Raw genomic sequence first — 26,240 nt, forward strand, 5'->3', positions numbered from 1 at the left:
ATGGATGACACCGAAACAACAACAACAACAACAACAACAACAACAACCAAAATCTCACTGCATCTTCCGCAGGTCGTCCTCCGCGTACATATCAGAGTCATCGAAGAAAACAGCCGACTGCCGTCTCATTTCCTGGAAGATATTGCTGGAGTGGTGTCGATGGGTATCGAGACGGGAAGAGTCGCGAGAAGAAGCGACCGACGAGGCTGGATCGGCACTGGAATGGTCTGAGACGTCGAGGACGAACGGTTGCACGTCGTCTTTGTAGTAGTCCGAGTGGTCTCCTTCCTGGTCTTCGGTCATAGAGCCATCGAGGCGGGAGGAGATATTGTCAATTGGACGACGGCGACGACGGAGAGGAGACATGATGCGGCCTGCTGCGCCGGCGGGGGCGAACTCCTTGAGACCGGCGGTGATGGCCGTTTCGATCTTGAGTCGGTTCTTGACGAACTGGATCTTCGGGAAGGCGCTGAGTTGGCCGACGCGGAGCATGCGGGCGAGGCGATCGGGGGTGGGGTCTGAGAGGATGTAGTAGAAGTCGGACGGAATGGTCTTGGGCCAGATGGTGACAGTGCCGCTGAATTTTTGGAGCCAGATCTCACTCCAGTCTTGGCCGAGTGGTCGAGGGAGGAGTTCGAGGTGGTGGAGGACTCGAAGCCATTTGTTCATGTCTAGTTTGATGTATTGCTCGATGGCTGATCCGAGGAATCCTCCGCGCCAACCACGACCTTTGCGATGGGTGACGGGCCGACCGACCGTTCCTCGAGAGTTGAAGAAGAAGAGATTGATATGGGGATTGACCTAAAAGGTGCGTTAGCAATGTTGATAGAGAAAGATAATGGTGCTCAAGAATTACCTGCGAGACGATGGTAAAGTTGACATTGAAGTGCAAGTTCAGGGCCTTGACAGGTATATCCGTCCGCAAGCTACCGTCTTTCCATTTGTGTCCAAACGAGTAGGGGGCAAGTGTGCCATCACGCTTTTTCGTCATGAGGACGACAGGGTTCAGAATGCCGGGAACTGCTGCAGACGCAAGCATGGCGCTCCATATGACACAATCGGGGGAGGTGAGATAGTTTGCCAGAATTGTAGGCGAATGAGGATCGGATGGCACACACGAGACGTTCAGGATCCGTCCCGTACGCTCGTAGGCCTCGCGAAACGTCGTCGAGCCTCTGCAGAACCAGCTACCCTCGCGAGCCCAGTCGACGGCATCGAACCGGGCACCTGTCCGCCACCAACGCCACATCCACGTCGTGAACCTTTCATGACAGGCCCTGATGCGATGAGCCAATGCGGGCACAAGCAGCTCTTTCAGTTCCTCATCGGTCCTAGTGGCCACCAGAGCGGCGACCAGAGCTCCGCCCGAGGTCCCGGTGATGATCTGAGGCAAAACGCCGTTATCCAGAAGCGCTCTGACCACGCCAAAATGATAATATGCAAAAGTGGCACCCCCAGACAGGCAGAGAGCCGTCCGTCCGAAATTGGTATCCAAATGTCTATAATGATGAAACTTGTCGTCGTTGCTGATTCGCTTATTGTCCGCAACCAAATCAATGCACGTCTTCACTTCGTCGATGTATTCCTGGGCCAGGTCCTTGGTTCCCGAGTAGGACTCGCTGTATAGTCGCGGGTTCTCGACGCCGGCGAAGTTGTTCTTGACGCAGGCCTCCAACAGCGTGCACAGCTCCTCCACCGCGGTCGTCTCGGTCGAGCCAGAACCGTCCTGCTGGCGCTCTTGTTCAACTAGACTTCTCACGCTCTTCAGCTGCGTCACCAATTTGTTTATCGTCAGGTGGTCGTAGTATGCATATTCGTCTATTTCCTTCCACGCTTGGTTCCCGAGATGATCATCGAGGGCCTGTGCAGCGTTCAACCAATCGCCGTAGTTTGTCTGCGCCGACAGCTGCCGGCGAAGCGATTCGCGCTTGCCCCTCCAGGACACCCACTGCTCGTACAGGAAGATGTACAAGCGGATCAGGGTGTAGCCGAACCCCAGAAAGATGATCCAGCCAAACACGATGAAGAGAAACGGCCACTTGAGCACCGTGTACAGCACGCCTTCCCGCGTCTCATCTTTGCTTCGTCTGGGCTTGCCCCGTCGGCCTCTACTCTTCCGCACACGTTGGTAGATGGGACGCCAGTCGTTGAGCGCGATCAGCGGGTCGGCCTCGTTGCCATTCAGCGCATTCTCGAATTGCCGCAGGTCGTCGGGGTCGATAAATTGACGGTCATAATCCGGCAGAGAGCTGGGATCATAGATATCGCCCGTTGCAGACCGGTCCGCCGATGTCATTGTTGGGGATCATTCATGATGGGAGGAAGTCTAGGGAGTCGGGGGATGGACGACAGGGAAGAGAAGGGGATCCGCTGCCAGGCAATGATGAAATGACATCGACGTCAGAAAGGCCACACCGCCCCAACGACCGCCACTTTTCCCACCGGATTCTCAGCCGACCCCCTGTGGCTTGAGGCTTGACGGCTTGAGCGGCTGAGATAATCCAGGCACCGCCACCAGGCCACCAGGCCACCCATGGGCTGGGGGGCAACCTTGGCGCACATGACTGCCAAGCGAACCAGCCCCGATGGGGAATGCTAGAAGGCAACCCCGCCTTTCACCGAAACGGTCCGAGATAAAAAGAACCATGGGTCTTGTCCAACATGACTCTCATCGTACCCCCTTTATTTTTGGGTGTTCGGATTTCTTTTTCGAGGTAAAACCGTTGGCGGTTTCATCCCTTTTCGTCTCCTGTCTCGTCTGAAGACTCCCAACAAAGATTCTCTCACTCTCTCTCGCCCTTCCCCACCTGCATCGGAGTGGCCAGGTCGGGTCGAATCAGACCATACTGCATAACCTTTGCATGTCGGCTGTGTTCTATCACATTGCTGATGCTTTCAGAGTTTTTTTCGGTCTCTCATCTGCACCCGGTACGGATTCCACGATCTGAGCAAGCAAATCCCCCTTTCAGTACCACCCACCCACACAAACACACACTTTCACTCGCCTCCCCGTCAATCCGATCGGGTGTGATACCATCTGCCTCCAAGAGATAACCTGAATGGTCCGTGAATTTGATAGATCGACATTGCAGAGGAGGGAGCTTGCACATCCTTGCCCGGATGACCCATGATCATCGGACTCAGTACGAGATGGAGGGCATTACATAAGAGCCAGATGATGTACCTACCGTAGTCACATACGCGTTCGCTTAAAAATCTGGGGAGCATGGGAATGTGTATTGTGCACGCACACACGGGATCAGCCGGGAGTCCCTGTACGGGATGTCTGTCTGACTATCCGGATCTGTCTGTTGACTGTCGATGAGTGGCATCTAATATATCCAGATCCGTAAGCGGGATTTCTCCGTACGCATGAGCATAACAGTCACCGTTACTGCTCTAGTCACGGCGTCCGATGACCGGCCTATTTCTGAGAGGATGACCTGCACAACGGACGCATGTATGTACAATATGTGTGTGTACGTACCTACGGAGCACATTTGATACAGGGTCCTCCTGTACGTATGTAAGTACCTTTGGACCAGGGCTGATCCTTCAGAACACAAGTCCAATCTGGAAAGTGGGAGATTTCCGCCCACCATCCGGAACGAGAGCCGTCTGACCCAGCAGGCACCTGGCGACATTAGAGGGCGACATCTCAATTCTCCCGCGATTAATACAGTAGTCTGTACGACCTTCCACGGAGAAGATCAAAGGCTGAGCCGACGAACAGGGGAGGGTGATTGGAAGGATCGTGACCGCGCCCAAGCCTCTTGTAGTATCAAGCATTGCGGGGTAGAACGAAGTCGCCATATAATCCGTGCAATCACCCCGATAAAAGGGTTACATCCAGAATACCTTTCCAACGCCCAGGATTTGGATAGTTTGGCCGGCGCGGCCGACGAGCTAGCCCAGTGTACACCGTACACCGTACATGCAGTGGTAGAATTCCGCCGACGGGCGCTGGAATCACTCTAGAATACTTCGTGGTAAATGGTGATAGTCCGTACATTGGCAGGATCCACACCAATGCGAGTATCTACTCACTCGTAGACGGGCTGGGAATAGACACACAGAGGCGAATGATGATTTGCAGCTTCAAAACCGATAGTCGCCAGCTGGTCTTTGCGCCCATCAATTGGCGTTCTTGGGGTCATCCGGGACTAATTGACCTCCTGCATGGCTAGTGTATTACTTGGAACTATGGATTGGATTTAGCCCGAATCCTGTCAAGCACCTCATCATGCCACGACTTTGAGAGGGAAGAAAAAAGAAATGAACGCAACAAAGAAACCAACTGACCTGTCCGACCGATCGAAGACGTGCCTTTTTCGAGGACACCTCCACGAAGAACATCGTGATTCCCGACCATGGTTCGACTCTCCAATCTGTAACTGATAGCCAAGCCAAGCCGACGGAAGGGGAAATGTAAATGACGAGCCAGGAGGCGAATTTTGCCTTGTTGTTTGCGCGATAGCCGCTCGTTTCATCATGCGGCCGAAACCTTGGGTCCGTTAACGTTCAACTAGACTTGCTCATCAGTGTTATCTACCACTGAACTTCCGCAGAGGTTGTTGACCGACCTGATAGGGTTCCCCGAACCAGAGCCACACATGCGAACTAGCGAACTTGTTATCGAGTTGTGGTGGCTGTCTTTGAGACTCGAACACTTGAACACTGCGAGACTCACTGGCTGAAACGGCAATTCCTACCCCAACTTCTGATCTCAGCCGGCCCAGGTTCTTGACTGCTTCCACATTCTGTCGGCTGCATGACGATCGGTGAATTGACTTGGTCCGTGGGCCCGCACAACCACCGGAGGCTTGGCAGGTCTTCATTTTTTGCAATCTGCAACTGTACTGGACAGACTACTGTACAGGGTAGAGTAGAGTAACCCTGAAATGACCTACTGTGGATGGACAGTAAACACAGTACTCCATAGTTACAGTAGGTAACTACCTATCCGTAAATATCCTTCGCCCTCACGCGGGATACCACAAATCAACACCTGCTGATCATTCTCGCAGTTAACTGACTGACTGACTGCAGTGGGGTCGTCGTCATTTTTTCTGCTTTTTTTTTTTTTTTCCTTTTCCCATTTCGCCTTAAAGGTCTGATTGATTGATTGATTGAAAGTCGTCAGATCCCCAGTTCCACCGGTCCACTTTTCTCGGCTTTCCCTCGCCGACTCGCATCGGCTTCTCTCCGTAGCAACAAAAACAAACAAAAAAAAAAAAAAAAAAAAAAAACCAAACTACGGTGTACATACGGTCAGACCAATTTACATCATCTACCCATCTTCGCCGCTTCGCCAGCCCGCCCTAGAAACGGGATATTGCCCTCCCCCCCCCTTCCCAATTCCCCATGTTCGTTGGATTTTGACACACAGTAGAGTAGACTGTGAACATCCGCGCTAATTCGTAGATCAGATGTCATAGACTGGCTATCATGCAAATCAGAGATGTCTTCATTCTCCGAAATAGTTCCGTCGGGATTACCTCTTACTCCGTAGGTACTCAGTATGTCTGTGTACAGTACCTAGGGGGTATAGAATACATAATACATACAAAGTTACCCAGGCAGTGTGTATGTAATTCAATCGTGACCTGCATACACAGTACTGTACATTCTTTCCATCAGCATCAACTACCTAGATAGTTAGTTACCTTACTGGTTCACCTCTTACTAGGTAGGTAATTAGATTCCCAACAGCCTTTCCGCCAAGAAACCTCCTACTTTCCTCCCTTGTCTCCCTCCCTCTCCCCCCCGCCATCGTGGCGTGAGACACCACCGTGTGCCGAGATTGCACAAAAACAGGAACCTCGCGGGAGGAGGTTAGGGGGTGGGTTGGTTCTCTAGGCGCAGGAAAAGGACTCCTAGGTATTCCCGGATGAGATGAGATTGGATAGGACGGGATTAGCTTTATTTGGATTGATTTTTCTGGGTTTCTCTCCCTTGCGTCGGTCGGTTGTTAATCTCGAATGTACTGTATTTTCCTATTCTATGGTTATCTGCCAAGGTAGGAGATTCGAGTCGTTATCTAAGACTACGGAGTACTCCTGACATGAGGAATGCGCGTGGAGATCGAGAGCCAGGACATGCGCTTCTTGCTCAGATCCACTGGTGTCCTTTCCTGTATGAGGGTCGGAATCTACTGTACAGTACGGAGTACTCCATACTCCGTACAGACCTATGAGTCAATATTCTACCGGTGAAGGTATGGATTGTCTAGACTTCCTAGATGTCGGTCTGGTATCCAACTCTACGTAGGTAGCGGTTCAGGGAGGGGCAGAAGATGAAAGAAACAGAAAAATGAGATAATGGATGAAGAGGTGAGTGTTCCGTGGCGGCGATCCGAAAAATAAAGATAGAACAAATAATAATTCAATAAAATAAAACGGAATAAAATGAGGCAAGGGCCAGTACAGAGTGTATTTCAAACCTCCGGTCGAATACAGCGATGCTACTGGCCCTACGGGAACCTTCGAACGAACCAACGGCTGTGGGTTGGTGATTTATCAACGAGACTTCGGTCACGCCTCATCGATGTACTCACTAGAGTTACTACTCCGTGTCCCCAAACCACAAACCGCCGACCCGTGGACGTCATTCACCCCACGACGGGCCAATACCGTTGACCAGATCGAGGGCGCCCGGGCGATCACAAGAACGTGGGCCGCTGGATGGGGAGGAGATGGTGGAATGGAGACTTCGGAGACAGAACAGAGGTCAGAGAAAACAGAAACAATAGAAGAAAAAGGAAAAGGGTGGATTGGAACCATGGGTCGAATGACGTTAATATGTCTGAGGAGGGGTGGGAAGGAACAAATGTGGTGTGATGGTTTGATGTGATTTGATTAACCGTCGTCCTCGCGATGGGGCCTGGAAAGCGGTGTGACTCCCGCAACCTTTGACCTTGACGGCGGGAGAGGCAAAAGGCGGGCAGGCAGGATTTTTCCCTACTCCGGTACGATATGAGGCTTTTCCCGGAGGATGAGGATGGGGATGGATATTGGAGATGGAGATGGTAGTAGACACTAGAGCGCCATCGCGATTCGGGCCTAGTCCCATGAGTCAAGGGTGTTCGTAGATGACACGATCACCTCTTCGTTCCAACGACTTCTCCGTACACCGTACACTGTACACCGTTCTCATATTCCGTAGGCTGAGGTCATTTGATGCCACAGCGACGAGAAACTAAGAATTTAGGGCCCTCCACTTGAGCCTCCAAACACCGTCCAAGGTCAGTGCGAGAGAGCATGTTCGATGTCGAGCTTCCATCTGATTGATGGCAGCCGATTGATAATGGATGCACGACGTCCTTTTCGTGGTTTTCGTACCACCCCGGCATCGGACAGAGGACGGCTGGAGGTTTCTTCCGAGTTTCACGATCAGCGCACTGATCCTTCGCCGAATAACGACGGAGTACATGATGCAGAAATGGATCGTTTCCCCTAATCAAATCGAAGCGCCTACTGTATGTATGGTCTTTTTGTCAGTTGGATCGGGTCTAACAAGAAGATACCTCCTTCGGTAGCATCCTCTTTCGCTGCTTCCCTCCCTCCTTCCCCCCCCCTTTCTTTTCTTTTTCTACTCCAGTTCTTATTTTACCACGCATCTCTCTAGAGTCTCTACAGTAAAGCGTCATGCAGGCGGCCAGGACCGGACGGTGATTGGTCCAAGGTGCATGTACTTGAATGTCCGCCTGGGCGCTATCAGCTGCACGCTAACGAACACTGACCAATCCACATCTACAATGATATAAGGGATCCACACTCGGCGCCGTAAAAAAGGCGGGGCCACTCCAAGATAGCCCGCCATAGCAGCACGGGTCATCCAAACATGAGTCGCCTGACGGGCGGTGCTGGCGCTCTTGCTCATTCCGTTCCCCCCTCCTTCCTCTCCTCCCCCTCCAAGAAAAAAAAAGAGCGAAACAAATTAAATAGAAAAAATAAATAAAACCTTTTCACCCGACCTGCATCGTGTGGCTCCCGACTAAACATTTTTGGTTGCTGGTGATCAGCTTGTCTGCCGTCATGGTGGAGGTATCCTACTGACCATTTTTCTCGTATGAGAGAAAGTCATGGTGTTCATTCGCTTTTAAACTATTACTATTATTATTATTGCATAATACCTAGAGTGTTAGTGCGCCATCAAGGATTGTAGTTAGGTCAAGGGTCGGCGATCGGGATACCCGCACTCGAGGGACTCGGAAACTTTGGCTCCACTTTTTGTTTCTTTCTTTCTTGCCTTTTTTTTTTTTTTTTGGTTTATTATTCCTCTAACCTTTCTTGAGCCGAAGAATGCCACTTTCTGGGCAAAGCATTGTTTTGATATGACAATCCGGCTGGGGCAGCTGAAACCGACAGATAGGTATGTCGACGAGGGATGAATGACCTGAATGACCAATTTCTCATTATGGCTCAAATATTCGTCAACGGTACACCCCCCTTCTGCTCAATGGTTAGAGTTTTCTGGAGTAGGAGGTTATCAGTCGTTCTCCAATGGTTCAGTGCATGCCGATAAGAGCGTCGTACGGACGGCAGGAGGGATGAGTCGGTCGACGAACTAAATCTAAACGAGCGTATCCAAGCGGTTGCCACCATCATTTTCCAATAGGACTTCTTCATTGTGTACTAGGTACGGACTGGGTATTGGGTCACTGCCTACGGAGTAGGTACCATACCTAGTAATCTGCGTAAGTATACGGAGTCCTGAGAAGGAGTCCGGAGTATGGGAAGGCCTGTGTTTCTGATTCTTTTATTGGTTTCGTTCATTGTTTGAATAATCGATATCGGCATTCAAAAATAAAACCATCATCTGCAAAGACAAAGGAGGGCAAAATCAAAAATCAAAAATCAAAAGAATACAAAAAATTAAAAAATTAAAAAGGACGTATGTACATCATTAGACCGGCGAAACCGTGGTACCCGCCGTGGTATCGTACCGTACGTTATGCATGTACGTACTTCGACTACGCCCGGTGCAGCGGCTCTCCGACCAACAGAACGCGATAACAGGGAACCATACTAATTATTCGGATGGATTATATTAGACGATAATAATAATCATACAGACGATTTTTTAGCTTATTATTATAATAGCATCGCCTGCCGCCGTTTCTCCCTTTTTTTCTCTCGCTTTATCTCTCGGAATCCTCTTCTGTCAATTTTGTCTCAATTTACATCGGTTGCCTGGTACTTTTATTTCCGAGGCAGAGAGAAACTTTCTGGTAGATTTTCTTTTTTTTGGCTTTCCCCCCCTGTCCTTTTTTTTTTTTTCTTTTTCTCTACTTCGGGCCCTGTCATTGCTGCTGACGCCCCCCTAAGCCCCTCCTCTCAGCTGATTGATCCAGTGCACATCCTTATCCACCCTTCCTCGTCTCCCCCCATCACGTACCACCTCTAGTTTGACTAGACTAGATTGTGGTGCTTGCATATTAGCTCTGCCGGGCCCTGTCTTTTTCTATCCCATCTCATCCCATCCTATTTTTTTTTTCTTCCCCCTTTGGGTGTTTCCTGCTTCAACACCTCGCCATCCTCAGCTGTGTCCAGGCGACAAGCTCATCAATTCTCATCAACATAAATAATACAAGAGAGCCTTTCGGTCTTCAGCTCTCTCCCTAGGTAAGAACTTGCATTGCCGTCGTCGAACTTCTCGAGCATTGCCGTTCATATCCTGCCGTTCACTCATCCAACCCCTTTTTTTTCTATCCCCTCAGATATTCCATCAATTCTATTCCTTTTTCTCTTTCTTGCCCTTAGTTGTGTTATGCTTTTGCGATAGAATACTGTAGCGTTGCACTTAGTTGCATTTCGAAGCCCTCAAGTCCTGAATGTTTCCGAATTGTTACTGATTGTTTGGCCGCCGCCTTACCCGACCAGGCTCCTGCGATTCGATTTCTTCTCTGTTGTCAACCAGCAAAGATGTCGGCTCCTGTCGCCAACACTTCCAGTAGTTGTTGAGCGTTCCTCATCAGAGTTCGCCCGACCGCATCATCTACCGCGTGGGGCGAAACATTGTCCGTAATGGAGAAGCTGAACACTGAAGATGGACAGCTCTTCGTCAAGGTATGTGAGGTCTTTTGATGACCTTTTTTTCTTCTCCGACATCTCCGACAGAGCACCTCGCGCTAACATCCGATCGCTATCATAGAATCTCGCTAGTTTTGTTCGAACGCATGAAAAGGCCCTCGCAAATGCCCTTCAACTGAAGCGGCAGCCCGCCAAAAATGCGCAATCTACACATTCCTCGTCGAGCTCGGCCGCGAGCTCGACATCCACCGGCTTAGCGGCTGCCCTGTCCTTTGGGGCATTGAAGTTCGCTTCGCAGAACATTAAGCCTGCCAAACTCACCCTCACCCCCCATCACCTCTTCTACCTCCTCTCCCGCTTCGAAGACCTTTCCATATCCGTGGGCCCCATGAGTGTAAGACTGGAGAATATCCACACAGAAGTGTCCCAATCCTATGTCTCTTTCCTGAACAAGCCTCAGCGGTCCCGGGGTGATCGAGACTCGATTCACTCGGTATCAAGTGTCCGTAGTGTCATGTCTGGTATGAGTGCTATCTGGTCGTCCTTCGGCCTTGGACCCAAGGATTCAGTCTCTAAATCAGAAAAGGCCAAGGCCGCCTTAGAAGCGGATACTAAATACCTTTACTCTGCCTTCACAAAGATTCCCTGTCTCCGTTTAGCCCCGGACCGTCGTGCCCGCTTGATCCGCGGATATGAAGAGTTTCCCTTCGACACGGCCGTCCCTCTCCACGCCTTTAAAAACCTGAGTGCCCTGGAGATCATCGACATAGACTATCGTTCATTCTTTGGCTGGGACCGCCTCTCGGAGCAACTCCTCACCCTGACCGTCAAGAGGGCCAACATCGACGACCCGGACGATCTGCTCACGCGAATTGTGTTGGACGACATCGATAAACGTCGGCATCGGTCTTCCAAGAACCAGCCTTCCCCCGTGCTCGGATGGACCGGAAATGCCAACCCCCAGCCACTGGGCAGGCCCGAGCTCTCCAGTTCCCTTTCCGCCCCTGGCTCACCGGTCAACGATACGGCCTTCGGCACCAGCACGAGTCCTCAGGCCACCTCCATGATTCGAATGGGATCCGAAGGGTCCAAGATTCGCACTCGAACGGGAAGCATCTCTCCGTCTCGCCCCACCAGCTCCAAACACTCCGTCTATCGCCATACCCGAGGAACTTCTTCGCGCATCAGGCGCACCGGCTCCGGTAGCTCCAACTCCAGTGAGAACTCGGGCTACCGCAACGGCAGCTCTTCCAACCTTCTCTCTGGCGCCCTCCCACCTTCGAAATGGCGCTTCCTTCGTCATCTGGGTCTCCCGGACAACTCTTTGACCTCGATCTCCGCGGCCGGGTTGGCCCCCGTTGCCAACACTCTCCATTCGCTGGATCTGTCGACCAACCTCTTCACTGAGGTCCCCGACAGTCTCGCCACCCTTGTTGCGCTCAGGGCGCTGAACCTGTCGCATTGCATGATTGAATCTCTCCACTCCATCTCCCGCAACCCCCTCCCCGCCATTACTGCTTTGAACCTTCGCGGTAACCGACTTCGCTCGCTGGCAGGCATCGAGCGGCTGCTTTCCTTGGAACGATTGGACCTGCGTGACAACAACCTCTCCGATCCCACCGAGATTGCCCGACTTACCAGCCTCCCTGAGATACGGGAGATCTGGGTGTCCGGCAATCCCTTCGTGAAGACACACTCGGGTTACCGCGTTGTGATCTTCAACCTGTTCCGTCGCACCCCTGGCTACTCGGAAGATATCATCATCGATAGTTCCGGTCCAGGGTATACCGAGCGAAAGCAGCTGATCGATCGCGCTGCCGAGCCCGAAGGTGCACCCGTAATACGGTCCACAGCAGCGGATCACTCAGCCGTCGTCAGCAAGCCATCTAACAACACCGTCGTGCAGAGCATCCCGGTGGTTCCGACCGGCGAGGAGCAGGTCGAGGAACAATTGCCATCGATCCAAAACACCGAGCAGGAGTTGGTGGCCACTAATCGGCGCAAGAAGGGTAATCGGCGGCGCATTGCCGATCAACCTGGAGGACACCCTTTCGCCAATGGTAATGAAGACCCAGGTGCAGTCGTGCCTTCTATCCTTTCCGTTCAGCATTTTCAATTGCCCGTTGATCCGTTTGTCTCGCCGTCCACCGACCGTCAATGGAAATCTGATGGTGGAGCCCAGAACAGGCCCCGTGACACCGCCAGCTCCGACAAGATCGAGCTGGCTCACGACTATCCCGCGGTACGCCTGAACGAAACACTGGCTCTGCAGCGCGCCCTGCAAGGAGTGGACTGGAAGGCGGACGGGGAGCTCTGCACGCGACAGTTGGACGCGTTGAAGCAAGAAGTCGGCAGCAGTTGGCTGCTGTCTATGCTGAGAGAGAGCGCCTGGGAGTCCCCTCACCGAGATATCGCGGTCCCTCGCACGGGTGCCGATCTCGGTGATTCATCCATCATCCCTGCCGACGCACTGACTCGGGCTAGCACCCAGCCTATCCTGACCGGAGGCCACATTCTGGGCTAGACATGTCTTCTCGAATCTGATTTCGGAAACCAAACGAGATAATCAAAAAGAAAAAAAGGAGAAAAAAAAAATTGAAAACCCAACACACAGAGAGAGAGACAGACGACACGTACAACTCACCATTCTTGCATTCTTATGGAACCAAAAGTTGAGAGCAATCCGATACCTTGCGTGGCCATCGTCCACTTTCCGGTGGTGATTGGCGATTCTTGCATCACGCCCTGTGAATTTTCAGCCTCTTATATACGACCTCACCTCACCCATCCATCATCGACCCCCCGCGTTTTCCATGTTGACTGACCGAACCGATTGCATTGTCTTGGGCGTTATATGAATGAAGTTTACGAAACGGCGGGCCGGATGTATGAACCCCATTTGAGTGATACGAACACGGATCCATTCCCTTCCCTTCGCACGACCCGCACTATATACATCATACAGTCTGCATCCAACCGACATCCGGCTGGTCCATACCATGGGAGGCATTATTTGAAGAGAGTGATTTGCTCTAGACCGCTTGTATTGTATTTGGGGAACGGGGGTCATCAGGTGTTTATGCGGCGTTTTTGCATGATTTTCTTTCCGAGTACCTTTCACCACTTTTATGACTTCACTGAGTTCTCTTTCGGGCGGCGTTCATTGAACCGTATTTTTTCGGCCGCCTTTATCTTCTACTTCTCTATCTTCTTTACATGTCATGCCTTTAATGATGATTGTCAGCCAGCCATTGATCGAATCTTTGATTGTTCATTTTGACGGATGTATATTGTTTTCCATCTTATTTTTCTCTTATTTATTTCTTTATGATGATCTTATTTTTCCTTACGGAGCATAGAACATGAGACAAGATGATATGAAAATGCAGCGATGTTGACTGAACCACGGGTCGATTAGCGGTCGTAAAGGAATTGTGTCATGGACTCGGCGATAGGCTGTGGCGCTGCTCTCGGACGCCCGAGATCGTCGTTCGGCGGTGATCGTGAGCCACTGGGTTACCCATGGAGGGAGGGGGTGTAATTCTGAGACTGATATCGTAGATGAACAGGGACAGATTGAGGGGATATTATCAGGTCTGTAGCGAAAGATCTCGGCAATATCATACCTACTCCGTATGTTCTTCAGGAGGAAGACAGAAGTATAGACCGGAGTAGATCGCGATCCTCCAGCGATGAAGCGCCCCGGTGCCGCCCGGGAGGGGACCAATCAGGGTGCGGCAACGCCACCCCAAACAAAGCGGTGCCTCAGGCCCGCCATGCGTCTGCCTGAGTCCTCGGGCAGACGCAGTCTCTTGCAGTCCTTCTCTCTCTCTCGTGCGCGCTCTGTTGCTCTCTCTCCCTCTCTCTCTTCTTCCCCTTCTCTCTCTTTCTCCCCTTCCTCTCCTTTGATTGCTCCATCCTGGTCTATCTCGCCATCGCTTCTTCTTTTGTCCAAGACCTGTTCGATCGCTTTCGTTCCCACTGTTTGGCTCCTCGGATTGAAGTCGCTTTCGATTTTTCTTTCCCTTGCTCCTGTTCAGCTGTTCGCAAAACGTGAGTCGCAAAAAATAACCGGGAAAAAAAAACACTAAGAGAGAAGAGATCGCAAGTCCCTTGATTGCCGACCAAAGCAAGTCTCTTTCTTCGCTCGCTTTTCTCTCTCCCTTCCTTCCACCTCCCCCCCTCACGCCACCAAACCTCTTGTCGCTGTTCTTGTGTTCTCATCAAATTGTGATCGTTTTAGACTCAACTTTTTTTTTTCTTTATCGTCAATCCCGTCGCAGTTGTCCTGTCGCCTAGTGTATTTTTTTTTTTCTTCCCTTTCTATTTTCCCCCTTCTTTTTTTTCTCTACCCGACCCGGCCTGCAACGCCATCAACGTCGCTTTGAGAGGTTTTTTTTTTTTTTGGTCCGCCGGTGCCGCATCACGTCCTTCCCAACGCGCGTATTCAACAATCCAAGGGAGAAGCCATTCATCTTCACGTCGTCGGGCATAGCGTCTAGATCCCTCCATCTTCAAAGGCCATTTGGCCTATCTCCGCCTTTCGATCTCGGTTTTCTTCTATTTTCCGTTTGGTAAGCGCACCGCCCCTCTCTCCCTCTCCCTATCGCCTGCCCTCGCCTACCCCCCAAGAAAAGAAAAAGAGAAAGGGGATAAAAAAATAATAAACTCCCCGAGCGCATCCATCACGCGTGTTAAGCGCCCTCGGCCTCCATTTACCTCCTCCCTTGGGACGGTTTCGAATTTTTACTCCACCTCTGCTAACCAGGCCTTTTGTTATGACAGTCCATAGACGCCGCGTCATCAGTTTCGAACGCTTCACCAGCTGCCCGTCTCCGTTCCTCTTTCCTTTCGTCGCTTAACGCCTGTGTCAAATACTTCTCTTTTTCCTTTTTCTTTTCTTCTTTTTTTCGGGTTCGGTTTTTCGCTCGAGCCAACACATCATGGCCGATCAGGAAGTGGATTTGGATTCGATCATCGATAGACTTTTGGAGGTGAGGGGCAGTCGTCCTGGAAAGCAGGTCCAACTGTTAGAGTCGGAGATTCGCTATCTCTGCACGAAGGCCCGTGAAATCTTTATCTCTCAGCCCATCCTGCTGGAGCTGGAAGCGCCCATCAAGGTAAATACTGCAATCCCTTCCTCTTGAGGGGGGAAATCTTGGCAGCCTCCGGGGCGGAGGCAATGGCAGCGTTTTTTCCGCGAACTAACACGATCATTTCTGACGGACAGATTTGCGGTGATATTCACGGCCAATACTATGATCTACTCCGCCTATTCGAGTACGGTGGCTTCCCGCCGGAGGCTAACTACTTGTTCCTCGGAGATTATGTCGACCGTGGCAAGCAGTCGCTCGAAACCATCTGCCTTCTGCTAGCTTACAAGATCAAATACCCCGAGAACTTCTTCGTCCTGCGTGGCAACCACGAGTGTGCGTCTATCAACCGTATCTACGGCTTCTACGATGAGTGCAAGCGGAGGTACAACATCAAGCTGTGGAAGACTTTCACCGACTGCTTCAACTGCCTACCCATTGCCGCCATTATCGACGAGAAGATTTTCACCATGCACGGTGGTCTTAGCCCCGACCTGAACTCGATGGAGCAGATCCGTCGGGTCATGCGTCCTACCGATGTAAGTTCCTCGTTCATTCGCTCTTCTTACTCCTTCATTTGGGATCAAGCGACTCTATTGCATTGGTCGCGGCGAGATTATCTTCGGCGAGGGAAATGTTCTTTGTTTTCCGCGGGGCTCCGAGAAGCTCGAGTGTTGACTTGCTAACCAATTTAGATCCCCGACTGCGGTCTCCTTTGTGACCTTCTCTGGTCCGACCCCGACAAGGATATCACCGGGTGGAGCGAGAACGATCGCGGTGTGTCGTTTACATTCGGCCCCGATGTCGTCTCCCGATTCCTACAGAAACACGATATGGACTTAATATGCCGCGCTCACCAAGTCGTCGAGGACGGCTACGAGTTCTTCTCGAAGCGACAACTAGTCACGCTTTTCAGTGCGCCCAACTACTGCGGTGAATTCGACAACGCTGGCGCCATGATGAGCGTAGATGAGAGTCTATTGTGTTCATTCCAGGTATGTTACCACGGATCTGACTTGCCGTCGTCACACCAACTAACATGATCCCCTTCTCTAGATCTTGAAACCAGCAGAGAAGAAACAAAAGTACGTTTACGGGGGCATGAGCTCAAACAGACCCATCACTCCTCCGCGAAAGCAAAAGAAGAAGTAAGGAATCATACGAGCTTTTCCATGTGCAGCAGGTTCGGGCGGAGATAAACACGTCATAAATCCAATCCAATTTTCGCCATAACACGAGAGATCGAAAAACGCCCACTCCCACCCTCCCCGACGACATCGATGGCTTTATGCATTAGACGAATCGGCAACCGGAATTACATATGAGGAAAAAATCTTGACCTTTTTCGAAGAAACCGCCCGCGACCTTGTTCTATCTTCCTATACGCCATGAAATGCAGAGTCGGTCCTATCTTTGATTTACTCTCCCCGAATACCAATCAATTTTTGTTTTCAGCCAAAGGATTTTCGACTGTCATAGTGTTCTTTTTTGCGCTGAAAGGTGTTTTTCCTAACATTCTCTCTTCGGAAGGGTACTTTTTTTTCTCTCTTGTCAGTAGGGAATTGGTGTTCTTTTTTTCTCTTTTCCCCCCTTATATTCTTTTCTACTTTTCGCCTTGTTTATTTTCCCTTTATCCTTTTTCTTTTCCTTTTTCCCTCCCCATCGTCAATTTTTTCTCATTAACCACCCGCGTGTTGTCTAAATTCTTTTTGACAGAGGAAAGGGAAGCGACGGGCTGCATCTGGTGTTTACTTCTCCGTTTGTCTTTTTTTTTTTTCTCTTTTTTCCTGATTCCTTTTTGAGAGATCTTTCTGTGAGTGTAATGCCAACCAAATAAGCAACGACATTGTCTATGTCTTTTGAAATTACTCGGCTCTTCCACCTTTCATGCACCTCTTATCCGTGAACCGGCCTCGATTCACGGGTATAAATAGGTAGATTTCGTCCTCGAGCCGAGCTACTTGGTCCTGCCCAGGTCTAGATCTAGGTCTTGATTGGATTGGATATGGATGTGGATGTGAGGATGAAAATGGATTTCGATAACTTGCTTGCTTTCGAATCACGACATGCGCTATTATCTAAATTCTCACGTTCATACTTGCGAGAAATGAACAAAACGATGTGACCTGTTCGTTTCCATTCACTTCCTAGTCAATCTAACATAACCTGGATGAACATGCACGTCAATCAATATGGAATGGATATCTTATGGGAATGCAGCCTGGGGTATGTATGTATTTTTATATTTACTTTTCGGTGCTTCTTTTCTGTTTGTATTATTTTTTGGTTTTGATTGTGGTTGTATTTGTATTTGTATCTTTGTTTGGATTTTGTTGATATGAACTTGCTTTTATGTTTGCACTTAACTTACACTTGGGCCTGCCTGTATACAGTCCGAGCGAGGTAAGTAGGTTGAGAAGAGGATGAATGGCTAGATGAATGGATGGATGGGTGGATACAATGAACAAGCACATGGGTACATAACTACTCGAGCTGGACGCTGCTGGCTGGCTGACTGGGGGATATCTTTTGTTTGTTTCATGTTTCTTGTACCTTCTTTCTACTGTCCAGAAGCACGGGTTTGAATGGGTACGAGTATGAGCTGGAAGGGCATGTATGTATCGTCGTGTAAATCTATAAAGTTGTCTTTTTGTTGTCTTTCTTTTCTGTTTATCGGGATGGTAGGTATCTGTATGGATGGATTTTGTTTAAGCTGTGGTTGGGACCTATCTATCTCTATATCTATTGTATTTCATTATCATAGCGACCGAAGTATAGTGAAATCGGAGTTATATTGATGGTGAAGTAAAGTGTGATTGATTGATGGTGACAGTAGTGACATAGATTCAATTCATCCCAGTTAGTTTGGTTGTATAATTAGGTAGGTAGGTAGAGCACACGATTACCAAGCTTCAAATTCTAGGTTCTAGCGAGAGCAGAGATGAAAGCAAAAAGAAGCAAAAAAATATAAAGTAATAAGTTAATTGAAATGAGCTAGATCGATAGATAAACGGACATGGGCAATAGGCAGACAGGATTGAAACAACATGACAAGAGAGCAAGACAAGACAGGTTAGAACGGGGAAAGGTAGTAGCCAGCCGGTAAGAATGAATGAATGAATATCACAGAAAGACAAGCAGACAGACATCCATTACCGCAGAGATAGAAGACATATGTAGTCGGAGATAGAATGTGTAGATTGTAGATTGATAGCTAGCAATTAAAGTCATGCATAGGCTATGACGGAGGCTAGCTTGGACATGATGGATTGCGCTGGGTATGAGACAGAAGATTCGATGAAGAGATGACCAGTAGCAGTAGTGTAGGTAATGTGGCAGTCAACATAACAGAGTACGGAGAAGAGAGATGGGGATGTGGTAGGTATCGAGACAAAACAGAAGAATCAGTCAAGCAAGCAAGCTATATACCCTCGAGTCTGTCCTGGGTCAGACTGGGCAAAGCTGGACTCGACTCCATGCGACTGAGACTCGATTTAAACGTATTGCGACAACCATCTGATACCCTCGCCGTATCCTGGTTCGATTCGTTAGAAGAGATTGACTTAAGCGGTAGGCAGAATAACTCACCCTGTCTCATGACAACACTGCACATGAAAACCTCGATGGGTCGGATTCCCTCCAAAGGAACCTTGCCCTTACCCGTGGTCTGATACAGACCGAGCTGGTGTCTCAGTTCGTCCTCGCTGACCGCATCGGGGTGGTCGATCTTGTTACCCAGCACCAGGAAGGGCACCTTGGACAGCTCCTCCATGGCGAGAAGGGCGTCGAGCTCGGCCTTGGACTCGGGGAATCGCTCGTGGTCCTTGGCGTCGACGAGGAAGACGATACCGCTGACTTCGGGGAAGTAGTCCTTCCAGAGACGACGGGCTATTTGGGAGATATCCGGCGTTAGAATGGGTTCTGGAAGATGTCGGAAGAGGTCTGCTTACCCTGCTGGTGACCACCCAGATCGAAGGTCGTGAATCGGTTGTTGCCAATCGCAAGTTCTTCCGATGCTAGATGGATCCATCCGTTAGTTCATATGATCCTTCTCTGAGCATGATACATCCATCCAATCCATCCATATCATGCCAATGCTATGTTGTGGTCTCGGGTAGGTAGGTATTGGGGAAAACGTACTCGGATGGGCGGTAGGCTGGAGAAGCGCAACCCGGTCGTTCTAAAAGTATCTCGTCAGCATTCAATCCCATTGATAGTAGTCACTTCCTCCGTCCATATGCATCCAGCGGTCACGACATAACTCCTCCCTAGCTCCCTGCCAGACTGACTGCCCCTGTCGTAATTGCGGTCGAAAGACAGCTCATTCCTAATCCCCCATATCATAGACCGCCACAATGAAGCAAACGAAAGTAGAGCGCAGGGAAAGCTCACCTTCAACATATGCAGGAGGGTGGTCTTTCCAGCGTTGTCCAGACCGAGGAAGAGAAGCTTGGCATGCTTATTGAGCAGGCCAAGGGAGGCCAGCATGTCATAGACTAATCACAAACAAACGAGGTCAGTACCATTTCAACCAGAAGGAAACCAAGTAAACAAGGAAGAAACAGAAAGTAAGACAAAGAGCATAACAAGAAAATGTCCACCCAACAACAGCTCTGTCGATCGACTGGGGAAAAAAAGCGACCGAGGACGATCGGGGAAGAAACCAACGCCACGGGAACTACTCACACCAGTTGATGATCCACATGGTGGAGAAGAGCGAGAAATTCAGACCTCAGGAAATAAAAGGGCTCTGACAGGACGTTGGGAAATGTGCAAGAGTGCGTAGAGAGCGCGGTGGGAAGAAGGGGAGATAAGACGGCGAGGAGAAAGAAGTGTTGCGGTGGCCCGACATGGTTGACGTTGGACTTTCGCTTGTCTGCACGGCTTAGCCGAGCGCTAAAGCCACCTCACGCAACTCCTAACCGCCGGAGATCTACGGCGGCAAATCGTCACATTCCGGTTCATTCATTCACCTTAGTTCACGTTAGACTATTAATGCTACTTCAAATCATGCAGCCAATTAATTGAATATTTTGCATTAAACTGGCTCCAAGGCCTGTCATGGAACCTATCTACGTCTCAACAACCAAAGGGGTATACTCCGTTTGAACCACCCTCCGTGCAAAAAAATAAAAAAAACAACCCAACCCAGGCAATGGTCAAAAGAACCTTCCAAAGACAGCCACCTCTCACAACCGAACTAAGAGAATGCTCCGTAACAAATATGTATAACGAAGAAGTAAAAAGAAAGACAAAGAAAAGCCATCGCCCCGTAAATGCAGACAGATGCCCTCCAAGAAGAACAGAAGAAAAGAAAAGACCATGGGACACGTTAAATAAATAAAAAAAAAAAAAACCAATAAAAATGTAAGGCCGGTGCATAGCGAATGATCACGCAAAAGCCTGTACACCATTTTTCGACTCCAGGTCTGTCCAGTGGAGCGAATGACCGATACCGATATTCAATATTTACAAGAAAGACACAGATCCCCTATTCAATCTATCCAGGTTGGAAAGAGAGAAGAGAACCTAAACAGATAGGACGAGCTGAGCATTTTCTCCAACGCCGTAAGCCCGGCACCTCTCAGCAACTGCGAGGCCAAGGTCCTTCATCCGTTCGGCTCCTTTTCCGGGAATTGGTCGTCGCCGCTCCATCTGCTCTTTGGCAGCTTTGCGGCAGTGCTGACGCCAGAACTTCTCCTTGCGTTTCTGGCGCTTTTTCTCGAGACCCTCAACAATATCGATGGGGCCACGATGGTGGATTTCACGCGTGCGTGAGGATTCACGCTCCGACGAGTCCCCCAGGGAGGCAACGCCGGGCCACTTGTGAGACTTGTCGAGGCTCATGAAAAAGGGGTTGGGAGTCCGAGGCAGAGACTTGGTGCGGGTCATGTGCGGCCGTTGCACCAATTCGCTGATGTTGAGACCCTGAGGGCGGGAGTTGGGGGCTCCCTCCGCCGGCGACCGATCACCCTTGGTAGGAGACTTCAGTTTCATCGGGGGAGGCGGGGACCGCAGACGACGGGGGGAGATGCGACCAGTACGGCGAGGTGGGGGCGAAACCATCCGCCTCGGAGAGCCGCGGGGAGAAATCTTGCGAGCCTGCTCCAGGCCGGCTCTCCCGCGCGGTGCCTCGTCGACGATGATGGACTCCGCGACATCGTCTTCCTCGGCGTCGTCGTCGTCGTCGTCGTCCTCCTCCTCCTCCTCCTCCTCCTCATCTTCCTCCTCCTCCGGGTCCGAGGTCGGGAAGCTGGGGTCGATATCTTGAGGAATGAGGATCTGCTTGGAGAGACGACGCTGCTCCATGCAGGACTTGTAGGCAGCCTCCAGCGGACGGTCTTCATCGAAGGTTCCACAGACGAAGTCCGTGCTGTCGGGGAGATGAGGGGTGCTGGGACGCATCTTGGGGATCTTGGTTGGACGGCTGCCACCCTGCACGGTGAGAGCGGGGGGCCACCTCCGGTGCTTGTTATCGTTGTTCAACGAGTCGAAGGACGTGTTTGAGTCCCGACGAGCGAAGGCGGGGCGAGGGATGTCCAGAGTCTGAGGACTGGTGGCGGCGGTGGTCGTGGCGGGTGCCCAAAATTCGTATTCCGAGCCGTCACTCTCATCCGAGTCGGCGAAACCAGCCTCGTTGTCTGATTCGTTTCCATCGTCGGACGAAAGGTCGTGGATGGTGGAATCGCCATCCTCGTCCTCATCATCCTCGTCATCTTCGTCATCGTCATCGTCTTCATCCTCGTCGTCCAGGGCCTCCGCCTCGGCTTCCTCTCCCAGCTTCCGGATGGCGATCTCCTTCTTCATGCAGTCGTTCAGAGTGATCTTCTCCTTGTAGTCGGCGGACTTGGTGACCCATTCGTCATCCTCCTCTACGGAGCTGGCGAATTCGTGGAAGCGAGTGGCCTCAGACTCCTCGAACTTGCCGAGTCCGCTGGTCGGGATACCTCTACGGTCGGGCGAAGGGTTGTACTCCTGTTGCTGCTGAGGGATGACGATCTTCAGCGGCGTCTTGGTCTCAGGAGAAGCCTTGCGGGTAACAGGAGCGGGGGATCCACGGCAACGGGGCTTGACGGCGGCCGCACGAGCTGGAGAACGTTCCCGGCGAGTGTCGGGTTCCCGAGCCGGGCATACGAAGGTGAGAACCGTCTTCCGCTTGACGGACTCGGTCGAGATGGTGGTAGAGGTGTTTTCCGTGTTCTTCGCGGCGGGTCGCTGCGGGGTGGTAGGCTGGACCTTCTGCTCCTCGGCTTTGCGTCCGCAAGCAAAGCTGATGCATCTCTTGCGGCCCAGGTTCGCCTCCACTGCCGATTCACCTGCTTGGCCCCCGGTCTTCTTTTCCTTGTTGTCGGTCATGGGGGCGGGCTTGTCGTTCAGTTGGGATGGCATGGGGGGGCTCGAGGTGTTGGACAAAGACGGGCTGGTGAGGCCTCCGTCACTCGTCAATTCGGCCGTCGAGATGCCACTAATGTTGGAGTAGTGGTAGGAACGGAAGAAGGTGTGTTCGGACGGTTCTTGTTCAGAAGGGCTCAGGGCGGGACTGCTTTTGAGGGCACGGGTGAGGAGCGATTCCTTTTGTTCCGTCATGGGGGACTTGACGCGGACGACATCCTCGTCATCGTTGATCGGGGAAGAGTTCAGGAACCGGTGATCGGGGGGTTCATCGACGTCCTCAGCCATGTCGGCGTCCTGCTGGACCGGCTTGTTGGACTGGTGGGGCGAGAGTAGCATCTTCAAAAGGTTGTGTATGGAGGCAAATGGTCGGTCACCACCACGCAAGTGAGCCATCCCTTCACAATTCGATTAATAACAGTGAGGATTCGGCTAAGAGATAATTGAGGAAGCGAGAAAGAATAATTAAAGAAGAGGTCGGTCCAAAGTTATAGGTAAAGTGAAGAGAAAAGGTCGAGATAGTATGACTCGAGGCGAAGTCAAGTGGCGGACGGTGAGAAATTAAGGAATTATACAACACGAAGGATAGAATCTCATCGATCAAATATCAGATAAGAAGATGCAGTCTCTCAACATCGATCAAGTAGAACCAGATCGACCCAGCGGGCGAAAAAAAAAAGAGGGTGTCCCGTCAAGGACGAAGATTGTCATGATATACAACACATAGCGGGAGGTATGTGAGGAGGGTAAAAGGAAAAGTAGGGGGAGGACAAGAGCTTCAAGTATGCGGCCAAGACTTGGGGTTTACGCCTTCTTCAAAGAATGGCAGCTCAAAGAGCGCCAGAAGAAGACGCGTCGAGAAAGGCTCCAGGAGGCAATGCGTTGGCAATGCTGGGTGGGATTCAGATCGAGAGAGAGCGAGAGAGAGGGAAAGAGAGGAAGAAATGTTCCCAAAGTAAGTATCGGGGAATAAAAGACAGAAAAAAAAAAAAAGAAAAAGAAATAAGAAGGGGAGGGGAGCAAAAAAAGGTAATTAAAAAAAAAAAAAAAGAAAAAAGAAAAAGAGGGAAAAAAGAATAATTATTAAATGGGGGTGGTTTAGCGTCGGTATAGTAAGTACGCCGTATGTAAGAGAGAGAAGGTGGGAGGGAAAAAATAAAAAGAAAAAATCGATGCAGGGTAAATTCAAGTAGATGGGGCGCGGGAGAGCAGCGCCAGGTTTGGGCTGGTTGAGGGGTTGGCGAGAGGGAAAACCTGACCACCGGTGTGGTCACTGGTCACTTGTTCAGGAGTGGTTGCCACACTGTCAACGACAGGGCAGCGAGGGGAAAGAAAATTCGAAATCCAAAATAAAATTAAATAAAATCCAAAATGGAAATCCAAATTCCTAAAAAATACAGTTTTTCCTGATCTTCTCTTGGGCTTCTTTTCTTCTGCAGCCGGACTAGGAGACGCTCGGTCCAACCAACCCCGCCAAGACCCGACCCACCGCATCGTTTTTTTCTCGCCAAACCGATGCAGACTTCGGTTCCTGCGGCTACCATACGTGACGTCGAGTGTTACCGTACACCGAGGATGGTATTTCGTATCAAGGAAGCCCGGACTCCCTTACCAGTTCAAAATAGAAACAAGGAGGCAGAGGCAGACTCAATAATAGCGACCTAGGGTCCCGACATCAACAAAGAAATTCATGCTGCGGATTGACCGGGGTCTGACGAATCGAATCGACGGTAAACTATGATGACAGGGATAACAGGCCGGTTTCACTCGTCGGTAAAACTGGTACCGAGAGTCGTCGAGATAACTATGAGGCATTTTGTAGCAGCACCACCGACAGTGGTAAATTCGAGCGGTAGCCCTGAGATGAGTAATCGGTGGATGTAACCAAACTGAACCAACTGCGCAGCCCGTTAGAGATGGCTATTACTAAGGAGTTGAATATTGTTGAATCGATCTGAATCCAGTCGTACGGATAGGAAAGACACTGACATGAAGATTATCCTCCGGTCACTTCTACAGTACGGTGCTACCTAATCGCACCACGATCATGAGAGGCAGACGCTGTGCCACCGGCTCAAACGTCAGGCAGGGGAGAGACCGAAGCATTATTGAACACAACGGAGAGAAAGCGACGTGCCCCCACGAGGCCGGGCGGCATGAAGCGGCCAGCGGCCAGCGGCCAGCCCGGTGTGCTACTCTGCGCGGCACCACGTGACCTCGACAGACGGCAAACCATGCCGAAGCCTCGTTTCACATTACACACTTACAGTACTGAATACTCGACCCCCCTGTAGAACCATCAAAGGTACTCCATTTTTGCCCCGTAACTAGTCTACTGGCAGCACCATCCCATGATTACTTACTTTAGTTTCTCTAGTTAGTTAGTTTGGGACTTCTTTAAGGGGATATACAAAACACTAACTAACTGCTCCTGTAGCCCGTGGAACTAAGGCTCTAAGGCTCTAAGCCAAGTCAACCTTCTCCAATTCACCCGTCGCTACTACGGAGTACTAGCCAGGCTAGTACAAAAGCGTCTGAAAGCGTAGACCACTCAACCAGGAACGACTAACGAGCCTCGCGATGGAGACACACTAAAGTGCTAGGAGTAGAACCAAAAATGATTCAAGCCGTCAGGACGGGCGCTCTGCGCGCTTCATCTTCATGAGTTAGAATTTAGATTTGGGAACTAGAATAGAATTTAGGGGTAACCCCCCTTTTCCCGTCGTACTGTGTAGTACGGTGTATATACTGGTGGATAGAGATACACTGCCAAAGACTAACAATAGAAGTGTTTTAGTTGAATAGCGTTCAACTCCAAGGCTTGGCTCTCCTGACGTAAGGCAATCACTCTTGACTTGTGAGACTAGTCGTATGGTCGCGGTAATCGAGGTACCCCGACGGTATGCCTAATGTCGATACGGGCAACGACGTCAAGATTCGCCAAAGGGAGAGAATGGAAGCTGCAATCGAATCCGCAACGAAGGCACCGAACTTCTCGGACCGGGAACCCCTTGCGTTGCGATGAACTGGACAACGGTACACGGTCCAGTGCGTACACCTGGTAGCTGCTACGACGACCCTGCCAACCCAATTAAACCACCCACGGATGGACACCGATCGCTCCTCGCCATGACGCTATGGCAATAATCCGTATCTCAGCGCTATGGAGCCATGAAGTATGAACTGCTTCGCCTCGATTCCAAGATTCAATGATCTGGCATGTCGATTCCATATTGTTTGCTCGGTCGCGGGCAGTCGATCCCAACTTGCCGCCAAGGGAATGAAGTGAGGTGGTCAAAATTAATCCCATCGAAAATTGCTGATACTATTGCAAACTACAGACTCGGCAACATAGTCTGATCTTGGCTGTACAACATGGATATGAAGATCCGTCGAAAAGCCACCCAGCCTAAAATAACCACCCGGGCGGATCTTGATCTGAAAAGTAAAAAGTGCCGATTGGAATTGGCCCTTGGGGTCCCACGAGGATTTTTGCAATTCTGTCATCGTTCGCTCTGGCAGGATTGCGGCGCCTGTCCGAAACCACATCTCGTCATGTTGGTTACTTGATTTTCGCGGTGAGAACGGCGAAGGGCGCGCGTTCTCCACCAGCGATCGCCCGAGGGGTGATGAGTTGGAGCGTTCTCAAGACCCTGCGTTGACCAGTTCACATGGAGCGAAGGGAAGAAAAAGTTAATGATATCAAAATTTAGATTTTAGG

General features: G+C 50.6%; 5 protein-coding genes across 5 annotated transcripts; 2 read left to right on the top strand and 3 right to left on the bottom strand.

The window, feature by feature from the left end:
• Window positions 1–54: 54 nt before the first annotated feature.
• On the bottom strand, window positions 55–2,296 carry KD926_004551 (patatin-like phospholipase domain-containing protein; the record flags this gene model as incomplete). Its single annotated transcript, XM_053098003.1, has 2 exons — window positions 55–801; window positions 857–2,296. 2 exons carry the CDS (start codon window positions 2,294–2,296, stop codon window positions 55–57), a joined length of 2,187 nt encoding a protein of 728 aa, XP_052958029.1.
• A 7,732-nt stretch (window positions 2,297–10,028) lies between these two features.
• Window positions 10,029–12,558, top strand: KD926_004552 (leucine-rich repeat domain-containing protein; the record flags this gene model as incomplete). The annotated part of the gene is made up of 2 exons (XM_053098004.1): window positions 10,029–10,070; window positions 10,156–12,558. The coding sequence occupies 2 exons, from the start codon at window positions 10,029–10,031 to the stop codon at window positions 12,556–12,558; spliced, it is 2,445 nt and encodes an 814-aa protein (XP_052958030.1).
• Window positions 12,559–14,977: 2,419 nt separating this feature from the next.
• glcA (type 1 serine/threonine-protein phosphatase catalytic subunit GLC7) lies at window positions 14,978–16,279 on the top strand (the record flags this gene model as incomplete). Its single annotated transcript, XM_053098005.1, has 4 exons — window positions 14,978–15,154; window positions 15,265–15,666; window positions 15,823–16,122; window positions 16,184–16,279. The coding sequence occupies 4 exons, from the start codon at window positions 14,978–14,980 to the stop codon at window positions 16,277–16,279; spliced, it is 975 nt and encodes a 324-aa protein (XP_052958031.1).
• A 2,342-nt stretch (window positions 16,280–18,621) lies between these two features.
• sar1 (Arf family GTPase SAR1) lies at window positions 18,622–19,832 on the bottom strand (the record flags this gene model as incomplete). The annotated part of the gene is made up of 6 exons (XM_053098008.1): window positions 18,622–18,662; window positions 18,716–19,015; window positions 19,078–19,143; window positions 19,268–19,307; window positions 19,520–19,623; window positions 19,814–19,832. The coding sequence occupies 6 exons, from the start codon at window positions 19,830–19,832 to the stop codon at window positions 18,622–18,624; spliced, it is 570 nt and encodes a 189-aa protein (XP_052958032.1).
• An 824-nt stretch (window positions 19,833–20,656) lies between these two features.
• KD926_004555 (uncharacterized protein) lies at window positions 20,657–22,858 on the bottom strand (the record flags this gene model as incomplete). The annotated part of the gene is made up of 1 exon (XM_053098009.1): window positions 20,657–22,858. The coding sequence occupies one exon, from the start codon at window positions 22,856–22,858 to the stop codon at window positions 20,657–20,659; it is 2,202 nt and encodes a 733-aa protein (XP_052958033.1).
• Window positions 22,859–26,240: the final 3,382 nt, after the last annotated feature.

The sequence above is a fragment of the Aspergillus affinis genome (genome assembly GCF_023601865.1).
Source record: "Aspergillus affinis strain CMG 70 chromosome Unknown NODE_21_length_366722_cov_90_171905, whole genome shotgun sequence".
Lineage (NCBI taxonomy): Eukaryota > Fungi > Ascomycota > Eurotiomycetes > Eurotiales > Aspergillaceae > Aspergillus > Aspergillus affinis.